The 16601-nt window shown below is 39.2% G+C and overlaps 1 protein-coding gene across 1 annotated transcript in view; it reads right to left on the reverse strand.

Moving 5' to 3' along the window:
* Positions 1-16601, reverse strand: part of LOC126484220 (ras GTPase-activating-like protein IQGAP1) — a 350623-nt gene that overhangs the window by 239629 nt on the left and 94393 nt on the right. Inside the window, exon 6 of the mRNA XM_050107637.1 lies at positions 7364-7498. Coding sequence (XP_049963594.1) covers positions 7364-7498 — 135 coding nt within the window. The remainder of the gene's footprint in view (positions 1-7363; positions 7499-16601) is intronic.

Genomic DNA, 16601 nt, shown 5'->3' on the forward strand with positions numbered 1-16601 from the left:
AACATGGTACAGACAATTTTTTATTGGTGCTCTCTATAGTGTTGGTTCACACACCTCATCCCTCCCTTTTACACTTCCTTCAAGAGGCCTACACCTTTCTGAGATTATTTCCGAAATTACTGAAAGTATTTTAAATTCATGTTTGCAACTATAACAAAATGTGTTCTTTTACCACCAAATGTGTTTTGTTTAATTGAAATAAAGCGTCATCAGTGGTCTGCAAGGAAAGGTATTCACAATTTTGCTTGCATTTTACATCCAGAAACAGTTCGTCACAAAAGATGTTTATGTTTGTTGCAATGCATTATATCCAATTTTCGCTCATCAGGAAACACTGTCTACCTTGTACATATTTGAGGTATTCCCTCTTTTAGCTCTGTTGTTAGTTTTTATAACACTTTGCCCCACAGTTTGAATACGGTCTATAAATGTTTCAATAATCTCTTTGAGCGCCATACTTTTTGCATTCTTGTTTGTGTCAATTTTCACAAACAATGTACATCTTCATACAATTGTGTAAGTTTTTTGATGTGATCACTGGTGCACCCCCCTTCATTATACTTGTAGCAAGTTTCACTTGCTATCACCTGAAAACCATTCATTCATGTATGACAAATTTCTTGTATCACCTACATTTCTCTTGCAACTGTGACAGAATCCAGAAACAGTGGTTTATTAAACAAGGAACTGAGGACAAATCAGGTCAAAAACTTATGAAAAAGCACATGCTTGTTATAAAAATAAAAATGTAATTCCTACACTTATCTTATTGCAAATCCACACTAATTCTCGTTTCACCAGGAACCGATGACTCTCCAAAAATTACACCATTCCACTGGAATAGTCAACATTTACTCATATTCCACCATAGATAAGAAAGTTCCACATTTTACTGTTTGACAAAACACTCTCCTCTTTGCATGCTATTATTTGTCAAAATGTCATTTCGATATCTCAAACTGTTTATGAACTATTAGGGATGTTGTGAATATTTCATTCTCAAGTATGCACAAGCAGAAATGAACACACTACATAGAATTCATTTTCTCAAGATTAGAATTAGGTTTTGATCTTCTCCCAAATTTAAAGAAAAATGCAATAAGTTAGCTAATTTCATACACTGCAACGTATGGCCCAATACATACCAAACACAAATCTATATTGACCCCTATCTTTCATTGTAACACATCTGAATTTCATATAGTGTGTTACTATTGTGTTAAATATCACAATAACTATTATCATCAACAAAATGATAGGCACTTCATCACGTAGGTGACTTATAAAGCTGTAATTAATATAAAAGTCAATATTTTTTTTATTTTTAAAAATTTTTATTACAGAGCGGCCAATGTGAATGTACCGTTCTGCCAGAGTAACACTTCAGACACTGGTTTGCCAAAAAATTCATTGATTTCCTGAACCATCGCAGAAATCCACACATCTGTGTACCTGCTAAGAGCTGCCTGTTCCAAGAGCTGCAGATAGTGGTCAGAAGGTCATGTGTCAAACAATGCACAGGCAGGGACTGCGATGTTTAAGAATCCGCCATAAACATCTGTGGCACGCCACTAAAATATGCTTGTGTGTGGTCAGCTATTCATATTTCCTCGACAGTCAACACTAACCTGACAGTGAATGGGGAGCAGTGGTGGGGTCGTAAACCACTGGGCCAAAGGAGAAAGTGATATCGTGCATATGGCTGTCTCCCTACACCTTAAAAAGAAGTTTGAGGTATTGCCCACTGCTGAAAGTGAATCTGAACCAGAATAGGATGCCTTGACTGTTGGAACTGGGGGCCAATATGCCTGAATGTTCAAACAATTGCAAAGGGTGGGATTGTTTGTCACAGAGTGCCAAAGTTTGGAGGGTAATGGAGCCTCTTAGGGAAATAGCAGACAGGTTGCAAAAGGAGTCCACTGTGTTAGCTTTCTTGGGAGGTCATGGACAAGATGTGGAGGCAGCTCTGCCAGCAGCGACTGACTGCACTGGGTGTACCCTTCTGCAAATCTTAGCTCATTTCGGAATGAATGATGCCTGCCGACTGTGGGGTCACAGCACATCCTTGATTCCTACAGGCTGCTCACTGCACTGGATAAGACGGTTAGTCATGCTCGTGGAGTGGAAGTAGAGCTAGTATTCTGCTGCATCGTCCCCAAATCCAATCGCAGTCCTCTGGTTTGGAACCAAATGGTAGGCTTAAACCAGAGGATAAGACAATTCTGTGATGAGCCCTGATGCAGATTTTTTGATTTCACTATCAGGTGGAGAATTAGAGGGACCCTTAATAGGTTTGGCATGCACTACTTGCAGGAAGCAACTACTAGGGCAGCAGAGTACATCTGGCATGCAGATGAGGATTTTTTAGGATAGAGAAATCCCTCCATAGGTCCAATAAAGTATGTTCTGATTTCAGAATAGTAGCCCCCATTAATTAAAGACAATAACATTTATCATGGCAGATTAAAGAAAGAAAATGTTAATATAGTATTAGTTAAATGCAGGAATATCTATGACAAGGTCCCAGAACTAGTCTCAAATTAATAAATGGTAAAAATACCCACTTGGTACTAGGGATGGAAACTTGGATGAAACCAGATGTTAGTAGTTATGAAACTGTAAATTCTGATTGGAACTTACATCACAGACACAGACTAAACACTGATGTTGGAGGCATGTTTATAGACATAAAAAATATGGTAATATCTGTTAAGCATAGTACAGATTCTGACTATGAAATCATTTGGGTGGAGGTAAGTGTTAAACATGGATCAAACATGGCCATGAGATGCGCTTATTGACCATCTGCCTCAGGAGTAGTACTGGCAGAACATATGAGAGGAAACTTTGAGAATATTTTACATAAATTCCTGGTCATGTTCTAATATCAGGCGGAGATTTCAACTTACCAGCTATTGACTGGGAGACTCAAACGATTAATACAAGTAGTAAAGACAGGAATCGTGTCAAATTATTCTAAATTCATTATCAAAAAATTACCCTGAGTAGCTAACCAGAGAACCAAGTCATGAAAGCAACATACTAGATCTCTTGGTCACAAACAGGTCAAACGTTTTGACTACGTTAGTGTGAAACAAGGAAACCCTGATCATAAGAGCATTACACCATCGCCAAAATGGCTGTAAATAGGATTATATAAAATGGAGGAAGATATCTCTACTTATCAAGAGTGACAAGAAACAGATTTCTGATTATTTGAGCAGTAAATATGAAAATTTCACCTTCACCACTGACAATGTTGAGCATCAATGGACCAAGTTCAACAGAATTGTATAATGCACTTTAGACAGCTATGTCCCACAAAAAGTTTGTGAGGAATGGGAAAGGCCCACTGTCATTCGACAGCCATGTTAGAAAGCTGCTACAACAGCAACGAAAGCTTCACTACTTATTTAAACATAGCCAAATCCTCACGGGGCGAGGGGCAGGAGCAGGGGTGGACAACAGAATGAAATCAAAATTAGAGTAAGGAAAGCCATGCATGAAGCATTCAATAAATTTGAAAGTAAAATCGTACGAAGTTTGGTCTTACATTAAATCAGTAAATGGATGGAATGCATCTGTCCCGAGATCCTGAGACTATAATGGCATCGAAACAGAGGATAACCCAGAGAGGGACAAAATACTACACATAATTTTCCAAACCTGTTTCACTGAGGAAGATCACACTGCAATGCCTCCTTTAAACCACCACACAAAAGTCAAAATCACAGATATTGGAATGAATGACTGTAGGTCAGAAAAGAAACTGAAACTGTTCATCGAAAGATCCATACCTAAAGACTAGAAAGTTGCAAAAGTCACACTAATGGCCAAGAAAGGAAAGATGATTAATATGCCGAATTACAGAAGCATATCAGTAATGTCAATTTTCAGTAGGATTTTAGAGCATATGGTGTGCTCAGATATTATGAATTACCTTGAAAATGATTTATTTACAAATAACCAACAGGGATTCAGAACATATTGTTTTTGTGAAACATAACTAGCTCTTTATTCTCACAAAGTAAAGATTGCTATTGACAGGGTATATTAAATTGAGTCCATATTTTTAGATTTTCCTCACACAACTTCTAATCAAACTGCATGCCCTTGGAGTATTGTCTCAGTTGTGTTACTGGATTTGTGATTTCCTGACAGAAAGGTCACAGTTCCTAGCAACTTGAGGGAATGTTCTCAAGTAAAACAGAAGTGATATCTGATGTTCCCCAAGGAAGTGTCATGGATCCTGTGCTGTTCCTGATCTACATAAATTATTAAGGAGATGATCTGAGCAGCCTTCTTAGATTGTTGCAGGTGATGATGTCATTTACCGCATACTAAAGCCATCAGATGACCAAAACAAGTCGCAAAAGGATTTAGATAATATATATGTATGGTGCAAAAAGTGGCAATTGACTCTAAATAATGGAAAGTGAGAAGTCATCCACGGGAGTACTAAAAGGAACCTGCTAAATTTTGGTTACATAATAAACCCATAAATCTGAAGTCTGTAAATTCAACTAAATATCTATGGATTACAATTACAAATAACTTAAATTGGAAGGATCATATAGATACAGATAATGTTGTGAGGAAAGCAAATCAAAGACAGTGATCTATTGGCAGAACACTTAGAAAATGCAGCAGGTCTACTAAAGAGACAGCTTACACTATGCCTGTCTGTCTTTTTCTGGACTATTGTTGTGCGGTATGTGATCTGCATTGGATGGGATTGACAGAAGAAACAGCAAAAAGTCCAAAGAAGAGTAGCTCATGTTGTACTATCACAAAATAGGGGAGACAATGCCACAGGTGTGGGACACAAAATGAAGTGGCAATCATTTAAAATAAAACAGCACTTTCTGTTGCAGCAGGATCTTCTCACAACATTTCAATCAACAACTTCCTCCTTGGAGTGTGAAAATATTTTGTTGGTGCCCAACAATGTGGGGAGATATCATCAGAAAATAAGAGAAATCAGAATTGGCACAGAAATAGTTAAGTGTTTATTTTCGCCACGCACCGTTTGAGAGTAGAACAGTGGAAAAATAACTTTAAAGTGGTTTGATGAGCCCTCTGCCAGGTACTTAACAGTGAATTTCACAGTATTCCTGTAGATAAACAAGTATAACAGAGGAAATGCCACTGGATCTGACAGGACACCAATACAATTCTACATATAGAATGCAAACAAACCTATTCCTCTTCTAGTGGCAGTGCACTGTAGGTCACTGGAGGAGAAAGTGTACCTTACGACTGAAAAAAAAAAAAAAAAATATATATATATATATATATATATATATATATATATATATATATATATATATATATATATATGTACAGGCCACCCCTCTTCTCAGGGTTCTCGAACAGAAGCACAAAAGTATTGGCCTATATCTCAAATGTTGGTCTGTTGTTGCATTGTGGAAATATTTTATACTTCTGTTTTATCACATTTCTGAAGACCGAAAATCTCCTCTATTAGAATCAACATGGGTTCTGAAAACAAAGCCAGCTTGATCTATTTGTCCATGAGATGGAAACAGTGGACAGTGACCAGCAACAGTTCTTCCTACAAACCATTTGTAACTGGAACAGGAAAAGGGGAAGTGACAGTGGTACCCAGAGTACCTTCTGCCCCGTACTATATAGCGACTTGATGAGTACAGATGTAGAAACAGATGATAGGACATGTTTTAAGACAACAAGGAATAACTTCCATGGTACTTGGTGGATCTGTATAGAGAGCAAAAACTGCAAAGAAAGGCAGAGATTGAAATATATCCAACAAATAACTGAGGTTGTTAGGTGCAACAGTTACTCTGAAGTGAAAAGGGTGGACATGTTTGTGTTTGCACTTGCATTAGTGTGAGAGTGAGTGAGTTTGTGTGTGTGTGTTGTCTATTTTTGACAAAGATCTTGTTGGCCGAAAGCTAACTTTCTGACAGTCTTTCTTTGTGCCTTTCTGTGACCGAGCGAGGTGGCGCAGTGGTTAGACACTGGACTCGCATTCGGGAAGACGACGATTCAATCCTGCGTCCGGCCATCCTGATATAGGTTTTCCGTGATTTCCCTAAATCGCTCCAGGCAAATTCCGGGATGGTTCCTTTCAAAGGGCACGGCTGACTCCCTTCCCCGCCCTTCCCTAATCCAATGAGACCGATGACCTCCCTGTCTGGTCCCACAACAACCCAACAACCCTTTCTGCGAATCAGCATCTCCGCTACATGGTGAGTAGCAATTATCCTTTTCATTATATTGTTACATTCCATCCTGGATTTTCCGTTGTTCATTTTATTGTTTATCTGTGTATACTTAATTGATAAAGAATAAAAGGGCACTTCCAGGTTAAAACAACATTTCAGCTCAGAAATGAATATTCTCTCAGATTTGTACTCTATGTGTAACGATAAAAGAACACATCAGGTTCTATGTCGTTGAGCCTATTTTTGATAAACACCCAATGTCAGGTCAAATTTTGATAAAAATGTATTTGACACAATAGAAAAAATATGTAAGGGAAACTAAAATCACTAGGGAAAAGAAAAGTAAATCCTACTGGGCACTATACTTGATCAGTTTTGTATCTGTAGTTGGCAACAATTCCCATGCTCTTTCTTTCAATCATGCATTTCCTGTGGCATTGTGCATTGGTCACTGTCACATCCCTACCACACTGGAAGAATATAATGGCTCTGAACACTATGGAACTTAACATCTGAGGCAATCAGTCCCCTAGAACTTAGAACTACTTAAACCTAACTAACCTAAGGACATTACACACATCCATGCCCGAGGCAGGATTCGAACCTGCGACCGTAGCGGTTCCAGACTGAAGCGTCTAGAACTGCTTGGCCACACCAGACAGCCACTGGAAGAATATAGTTAATTTATTTCTTATGTTTGTGCAAACAGCGTGCTGACTATTTTTTACTTCTGATGACTTCAACTGGTGGCATGTATAAATATAATAAATATTTCAGTCTGAGTTGATGTGAATCTTCAGCATAAATAATGGAAAAGTTGTTAAGAATATGCCTTTAATGTTAAGGATGTTACAACAATTCTATATACTGAATGTAAGAAGTTAGAAAACTTCTATAAAACACCATATATATTTCAATTTTAAGAAATTAGGGTGTACTACATGACACCTCCAAAATCACGGAAAGAAAGATGGCAACAATGGGGAAAAATCACTTAAGAAAATCCAAATTTGAAAACAGCATTCTTGAGGAGACACACAATTTCAAAATATTAAAACAGGTAATGAGAGTTTCAAAAATCAAAAGCTACAGATTGTATACAATCCCTCTGTAATTTGCCTTTAGACCTACAATAATTTCTTACTAAAACATACTCGGTTCAGCATAACCTCAGTCTTCCTCTCCTTTGCTTTCACAAGTGCCAGTCCATATCCTTCCATTAATGACTTTTCAATGAACTGTAGTCCCAGACTGGGATTCTGCAATGCTGCCTGCAGAGTAACAGGGTCCTGAAACAATGAAGAAGATTAACCAAGTATTTTCCTCACCTGAAAAAATGAATAATTTTTACAGTAGGGCATGAAAAGGACTGTTCCACAGTTAACTCTTACTGTGAAAAAGAAACACAACATAGCAAAATTCATTTGAAAAAACTAAACTATTTGGAGGTTAAATGTACTTCCACTCTGACTTGTCTTTTTTTTACTTTTAATAGGAATTTTACACAGCTGAACACAGTATTGCTACACTATTTTCAACATATAATGTTTCTCTCCTTTTTATTTTCTGTTATTGCATTTATATTCCAGGAATTTCATATTTAAAGTCATAAACAGATAAAAGCTCCTCAACAGAATTATGTATTCTCATATACTAGCAACTTATCAAATAGAAGAGCTGCTGAGCAATGAACAGATTCATAGAAAAATATAAAGACTTGCCACAAACACGAGCACCCCCCCCCCCCCCCCACACACACACACACACATACACACACACTTGCTTTAACTACAGATGGGTTGGCCTCTTAACATGAAATCAATTTCAGATGCAACAGTATGCACAATGCAACAGTCCATCTCATGGGAACAGCGTAATTTCGATGCGTACTCCCAATGAACAAACACGGTTCAGGATTCCCACACCATTACAGCAACATATTTTGAAACTAATACACAGTGGACAATGTGAAATCATTAAAACTAAGCAGCTAGCAAACCAGAATTTTACGTGGTTTGGGCTTGACCAGCAGAAAACAGGTGATCGCACACTGTCACACATGTGCAGGTAACCAAGCAGCGCTGCACTAATTTTTTCAACTGACCTCAACCTGACCATCCTTGGCAATGCATCCATTTTGGTTTTGCTGGCTCTTTCTGGAACACAAGGTGGCAGATTATCATCAATGTGTTCAGTACACATCCATTTGTCATTCCAATGAATTTGCCAACTAGTACTAGCACTATAAAAGCACTTGCTTTGTTCTTTTGCTAAGAATTGTTTCAGACAATGATCCACATTTTTCTTTATTGAAATTTCAACAATTTTGCCGACAAAATGGGATTCATCATTTTGAACAGCACCAAATGTTTCATTCGCACTTTAAAGGCTCAGGCATCCAAAATTTGTTCTTCACACATTTGTTTCTCAGCACTTACAGTATTTTGTCTTTTCACAACTCTTTGCAAGCATAATTATTACATGATCACCATCAGGGGATTCTTCTGGATATATTTCACACTTGACAGCCTGCTTTAGACGGCAACTTCACAAAAAAGTTCTGTACGAAGGACAAAGCTTTCTATCATGTCTTTAATAAAGCTCACAACTGGCAATATTGCATTGTCCCTCAAACAAATGGCAAAGCTCACTATACCATTCACAGCAAAACTGGCACCCACTGACAGCACCAAAATCAACATTTTCCTGATTAATATAATCCTGCTGCAGATATTTCTGTTTAAGAATCACTGCCTGCATCCCAAACTGGTGTTCCAAGCAGCCCTTTCCTGTGCGTGATATTTGCGCACATGGGTTGTCAGATGCCTCTGCCATGGAGATTGCCTCCACAGCTGCTGCCACATCTTCTGTTGCCATTTATGGCAACATCAGTTACAGACATGAAGCCTGCATCTACTGTATAGCCTTCAGCGTCCACAACGGCAACACTGCTGTGCTGTTAGATGGACATTCCATTTTTGGGAGATGTTCCAGGGAAGTTCACAAGAGGTATGTCAAAATAGCCATGGCCACCTCCATCAGAATGGTGTCTCCCTGTCTTCGTCGACTACAACTGGTGCATTTCCCGCCACTCATATTTCCACAGAAGAAACATTTAAACAAGCTGCCGTGATTCGCAGTCGTGATTGGTCAACACAGCTTTTTAAGCCGCTGCACTCAGGTTGTCCTAAGATTATCCTCACGTTACTCTCAGATCACACCAAGTGTACGGGTGACAGTGCACTGACATCTTACGAACCTAGCGTAACACTATTGCTACTGTGACTGCTATACCTTTACAAGTGGAACAGAGAATGATATTTCAGACAGATTACAAGATACAAACTTTTGTGTATTCAACAGTGTATATATTGTAAATAAATATATTTATGTTTGAATCATTCTATAGTGTTTGACATTTTCTAGTGTGTCCATCCACCTCCTTACACTGACAGACCCAACAGAAGTCATATTCTTAGATGCAGCTGGTCATAATTGGAGGAACTGCGATCGCAGATGTGGCATGATCTCAGATGTTTCAAAAGAAGTTTTGGATGCATTAGCAAAATATTCACTGGGTGATGTGAGTGAGGCCAAACACAACTTCAGCTATCATCACATTGAGATCCTCCTTGAAGGCCATCTGCGCATCAAATAGAACTATTTAAGTCGTTGGCGCAATATTCAGTGGTATGACATCTGAATGAGGTCTTCAACCATCAACATAGATGATCTACACTTCGATGTTCATGAGAATTGTGAATTGGCATCCTAGCATGTTTTAGCTCTACTAGAGCACACAGCAAAAACAAATTTTTTGAATGACAATCATCTGCCACACTATTGTTGTTGTTGTTGTTGTTGTTTTCAATCCTGAGACTGGTTTGATGCAGCTCTCCATGCTACTCTATCCTGTGCAAGCTTCTTCATCTCCCAGTGCCTACTGCAACCTACATCCTTCTGAATCTGCTTGGTGTATTCATCTCTTGGTCTCCCTCTACGATTTTTACCCTCCACGTTGCCCTCCAATACTAAATTTGTGAGCCCTTGATGCCTCAGAACATGTCCTACCAACCGATCCCTTCTTCTAGTCATGTTGTGCCACAAAATTCTCTTCTCCACAATCCTATTCAACACCTCCTCATTAGTTACGTGATCTACCCATCTAATCTTCAGCATTCTTCTGTAGCACCACATTTCGAAAGCTTCTATTCTCTTCTTGTCTAAACTATTTATCGTCCATGTTTCACTTCCATACATGGCTACACTCCACACAAATACTTTCAGAAACGACTTCCTGACACTTAAATCTATACTCGATGTTAACAAATTTCTCTTCTTCAGAAACGCTTTCCTTCCCATCGCCAGTCTACATTTTATATCCTCTCTACTTCGACCATCATCAGTTACTTTGCTCCACAAATAGCAAAACTCCTTTACTACTTAAATTGTCTCTTTCCTAATCTAATACCATCGGCATCACCCGACTTAATTCGACTACATTCCATTATCTTCATTTTGCTTTGGTTGATGTTCATCATATACCCTCCTTTCAAGACACTATCCATTCCGTTCAACTGCTCTTCCAAGTCCTTTGCTGTCTCTGACAGAATTACAATGTCATCGGCGAACCTTAAAGTTTTTATTACTTCTCCATGGATTTTAATACCTACTCCGAATTTTTCTTTTGTTTCCTTTACTGCTTGCTCAATATATAGATTGAATAACATTGGGGAGAGGCTACAACCCTGTCTCACTCCCTTCCCAACCACTGCTTCCCTTTCATGCCCCTCAACTCTTATAACTGCCATTTGGTTTCTATACAAATTGTAAATAGCCTTTCGCTCCCTATATTTTAGCCCTGCCACCTTCAGAATTTGAAAGAGAGTATTCCAGTCAACATTGTCAAAAGCTTTCTCTAAGTCTACAAATGCTAGAAACGTAGGGTTGCCTTTCCTTAATCTAGCTTCTAAGGTAAGTCGTAGGGTCAGTATTACCTCACGTGTTCCAGTATTTCTACGGAATCCAAACTGATCTTCCCCGAGGTCGGCCTCTACCAGTTTTTCCATTCGTCTGTAAAGAATTTGCGTTAGTATTTTGCAGCCGTGACTTATTAAACTGATAGTTCGGTAATTTTCACATCTGTCAACACCTGCTTTCTTTGGGATCGGAATTATTATATTCTTCTTGAAGTCTGAAGGTATTTCGCCTGTCTCATACATTTTGCTCACCAGATGGTAGAGTTTTGTCAGGACTGGCTCTCCCAAGGCTGTCAGTAGTTCTAATGGAATGTTGTCTACTACCGGGTCCTTGTTTTGACTTAGGTCTTTCAGTGCTCTGTCAAACTCTTCACGCAGTATCGTATCTCCCATTTCATCTTCATCTACATCCTCTTCCATTTCCATAATATTGTCCTCAAGTACATCGCCCTTGTATAGACCCTCTATATACTCCTTCCACCTTTCTGCTTTCCCTTCTTTGCTTAGAACTGGGTTTCCATCTGAGCTCTTAATATTCATACAAGTGGTTCTCTTTTCTCCAAAGGTCTCTTTAATTTTCCTGTACGCAGTATCTATCTTAGCCCTAGTGAGATAAGCCTCTACATCCTTACATTTATCCTCTAGCCATCCCTGCTTAGCCATTTTGCACTTTCTGTCGGTCCCATTTTTGAGACGTTTGTATTCCTTTTTGCCTGCTTCATTTACTGCAATTTTATATTTTGTCCTTTCATCAATTCAATTCAATATTTCTTCTGTTACCCAAGGATTTCTACTAGCATTCGTCTTTTTACCTACTTGATTCTCTGCTGCCTTCACTACTTCATCCCTCAAAGCTACCCATTCTTCTTCTACTGTATTTCTTTCCCCCATTCCTGCCATTTGTTCCCTTACGCTCTCCCTGAAACTCTGTACAACCTCTGGTTTAGTCAATTTATCCAGGTCCCATCTCCTTAAATTCCCACCTTTTTGCAGTTTGTTCAGTTTTAATCTACAGTTCATAACCAATAGATTGTGGTCAGAGTCCACATCTGCCCCTGGAAATGTCTTACAATTTAAAACCTGGTTCTTAAATCTCTGTCTTACCATTATATAATCTACCTGAAATCTGTCAGTATCTCCAGGCTTCTTCCATGTATACGACCTTCTTTTATGATTCTTGAACCAAGTGTTAGCTATGATTAAGTTGTGCTCTGTGCAAAATTCTACCAGACGGCTTCCTCTTTCATTTCTTACCCCCAATCCATATTCACCTACTAAGTTTTCTTCTCTCCCTTTTCCTACTCTCGAATTCCAGTCACCCATGACTATTAAATTTTCGTCTCCCTTCACTATCTGAATAATTTCTTTTATTTTGTCATACATTTCTTCAATTTCTTCGTCATCTACAGAGCTAGTTGGCATATAAACTTGTACTACTGTAGTAGGCGTGGGCTTCGTGGCTATCTTGACCACAATAATGCTTTCACTATGCTGTTTGTAGTAGCTTACCCGCATTCCTATTTTTTATTCATCATTAAAGCTACTCCTGCATTACCCCTATTTAACTTTGTATTTATAACCCTGTATTCGCCTGACCAAAAGTCTTGTTCCTCCTGCCACCGAACTTCACCAATTCCCACTATATCTAACTTTAACCTATCCATTTCCCTTTTTAAATTTTCTAACCTACCTGCCCGATTAAGGGATCTGACATTCCACGCTCCGATCCGTAGAACGCCAGTTTTCTTTCTCCTGATAACGACGTCATCTTGAGTAGTTCCCGCCCGGAGATCCGAATGGGGGACTATTTTACCTCCGGAATATTTTACCCAAGAGGACGCCATCATCATTTAATCATACAGTAGAGCTGCATGCCCTCGGGAAAAATTACGGCTGTAGTTTCCCCTTGCTTTCAACCGTTCGCAGTACCAGCAAAGCAAGGCTGTTTTGGTTAATGTTACAAGGCCAGATCAGTCAATCATCCAGACTGTTGCCCCTGCAATATCTGAAAAGGCTGCTGCCCCTCTTCAGGAACCACGTGTTTGTCTGGCCTCTCAACAGACACCCCTCCGCTGTGGCTGCACCTACGGTATGGCTATCTGTATCGCTGAGGCACGCAAGCCTCCCCACCAACGGCAAGGTCCATGGTTCTGGCACACTATCTGTCGTTATTTGTATTAAAATATCCTTTTCTTTGGGATTGTTGTCACTGCATAGTCTTGGTTGTGTACCCATTTTCGAATGAGTGTACTATAACCTGTTGGAACGATTTTTGGGTGAAACTTAAAAGATTGGTATAGTAAGGTATGACTAAACGAGAGTGCAATCTTACACTTGCAAATGGCGTGTTACGCCACTGTTGTTCTTAAGAAACTTGATGTCATGTCGTTTATTTTGATGTCTGGCCAACCCACCGCATTTTAGCAATGTATGACTAGACAAAAGAATAAATGTAACCCAAAAGTGCCCATTTGACAGATTATACTATATTCACTTGGGCTATACAGCTGAACTGTGCAGTACTTGAAAATCAAAAGAAAATGATATTTCAACCCACCGAACAACAACCAGTGTAGTAGACCCTTGTTAAGAAAGTTTCTAACATGTGTCCTCAACATTTATTCGCAATGTAAATAGCGCAAAGCCTGCGGCCATAAACAGGCCAGTTTATCCACAATGGAGACAACTCCTGAGGTTGCCAATATTGACTGACATACCGTATTTACTCGAATCTAAGCCGCACTCGAATCTAAGCCGCATCTGAAAAATGAGACTCGAAATCAAGGAAAAAAAATTTTCCCGAATCTAAGCCGCACCTAAAATTTGAGACTCGAAATTCAAGAGGAGAGAAAAGTTTTAGGCCGCACCTCCAAATCGAAACAAAGTTTGTCCATTTTAATATGAGACACAATTTAGGTCGAATGAATGACGATATAGCTACAGCAGTTTGGTTCGAGTCGTAAGCTTAGCAGTTAAGCTTTACCAGGTAGCCATTGCTATGCGTCAGGCGCTCCGTCCATATTTATACGGGTACCCTTCCTTTTTCACGTGCTTCGTCTGGTTTGAATGGATTGCTTATTTTTCTTTGATCTAATAAGCGCCATTTTTTGTTATAGGTGTTTACGTCACTCTAAGCTGAAAATGCATTACTGTACTGTGTCATGCATTGTTTGCCGCATTCTGATAGTGCGTGTTTACGGCCTGTTGCCGCTCGCGTCATGGCTTGCTTTCTGCGCGCTACCGCCGCTTTCAATTTTTTTTTTTTTTTTTTAAATAGAGGAATCATCTCATTAGCGAAACCATGGAGTGAGACTGCTATTTGTTGTTACTTACACTGCTGCTTTCTTTGATAATGATCAACAAGAACCAAATAAAAGACTGCGTATGATAGAAGATGTTCTGCACGAGAGTTTAGCGAAAATTTTTCCCCGTTTGAAAATCTTTGCAGACGCCTCTTTAGTACATCACATTACCTTCTGCACAGTAATTAGAGTCATCTTAGATTTAAAAATAGAATCAATTGCCGTGCTTCATTTCTGACTGTATCACTATTAGCCATAAGAATAATACGAATATAAACATGACATGATACGTATATTCTTCCGTGTTTGCTGTTGTCTCACTCTAGTTTCGTAGATTATTAGGCAGTCAGGATTTAAATAACATAGCAGCAAACACGAAAGAATACAGCGCAAAATGTTTATATTCGTATTATTCTTATGGTGAAGAGAATACTGCATGTGATTCACAATTCATAAAAGTTCCTATCAGCAACCATCTTCTCACAGGTAGGAAAAAATTCAGAATGTAGAGTTGGCCATATTGACAAAAACCCCAAACAGTCTTGTCAGTCGGATTTTCGCAGTACATTGAAATGCTGCTACATTCGAAGATGAACAATACGGAATTTGTATTTACTTCGTTGGATAACGTATGAAAATGCAGTGGTCGAAACTCGGGGCGGAGAAATAAGCTCTTCTTCCACCTTTTTTTAAATTTATTTACTGACGCAGAGGTTTTGGCGCCGGTATTTATCTCTGTGCCTGCAAAGCAAGCCTGTTTAGCGCTACATATATTCGACGGCAGAAGTTAATTGTGGCGGCACCTACCAACATTTTTCAGAACTTCCGCTTACTTCGCACTCGATTCTAAGCCGCAGGCGGTTTTTTGGATTACAAAAACCGGAAAAAAAGTGCAGCTTAGATTCGAGTAAATACGGTATCTTGAACGACAGTTTCTGTTTTAGTCACTTCCGCTGTTAGTGTGAAAACACTTCTGTTGTGCCTAAAGTGTTATCTTCCTTATGGCAGATTTCTCTGTAGCGAGAACAGTTCTTGCCTCAGCCGTCCACTTCAAGTCTATCCCCTCATTTGGGGAACTGATGGAGTGAGACACCACAATTGCCTGGACAGTGCTGGGTCAATACTAAGATGGTTGAAAAATTTTTAACATCCATTCTTGTTCATACTTGTTACAAAATTCCAGTCACTCCAGATGGCATAGATAAGACTGAATACCATCTGGGTGGGATTATAAAGACAAAATGGGCTAAGTACCATAGACTTTACATTTCATGATCAATATAAAACAAAATTTAGAATCCCGATACTTGTTTAATGACTATATCCTCAAAATGGCAAAGTAGTTGAAAGCGTATGTAATTTCTGGGCTCTTCTGATCATACCTAACTTTTGAAGTTACCAGCACCTGTTCTTAAGAAATTTGATATCCATGAACCATGGAACTTTCCATTGGTTGCAAGGCTTTCGTGCCTCAGCGACACAGATAGTTGTACCGTAGGTGCAACCACATTGGAGGGGTACCTGTTGTGAGGCCAGATAAATGTATGGTTCCTGAAGAGGGGCAGCAGTCTATTCAGTAGTTGCAAGGGCAACAGTCTGGTTGATTGAGTGATCTGGCCCGGTGACATTAACCAAAATGGCCTTGCAGTGTAGGTATTGTGAACGGCTGAAAACAAGGGGAAACTTACTGTATGGTTAAATGATGATGGCGTTGTCTTGGGTAAAATATTCCTCAGGCAAAATAGTCTGCCATTCAGAACTCCGGGCAGGGACTACTCAGGAGAAACACAACTGGCATTCTGCGGATCGGAGCATGGAATGTCAGATCCCTTAATCGGCCAGATAGGTCAGAAAATTTAAAAAGGGATTTGGGGGTTAAAGGGACCAGACTGCGATGGTCATCGGTCTTAAAAAAGGGAAATAGATAGATTAAAGTTAGATATAGTGGCAATTACTGAAGTTCAGCAGCAGGAGGAACAAGGCTTCTGGTCAGGTGAATATAGGGTTATAAACACAACATCAAATAGGGGTAATGCAGGAGTAGGTTTAATAACGAATAAAAAGTAGGAGTGCAGGTAAGCTACTACTTACAGCATGTTGTTGTTGTGGTC

This window comes from Schistocerca serialis, chromosome 1 (assembly GCF_023864345.2).
Source record: "Schistocerca serialis cubense isolate TAMUIC-IGC-003099 chromosome 1, iqSchSeri2.2, whole genome shotgun sequence".
Taxonomy (NCBI): Eukaryota; Metazoa; Arthropoda; class Insecta; order Orthoptera; family Acrididae; genus Schistocerca; species Schistocerca serialis.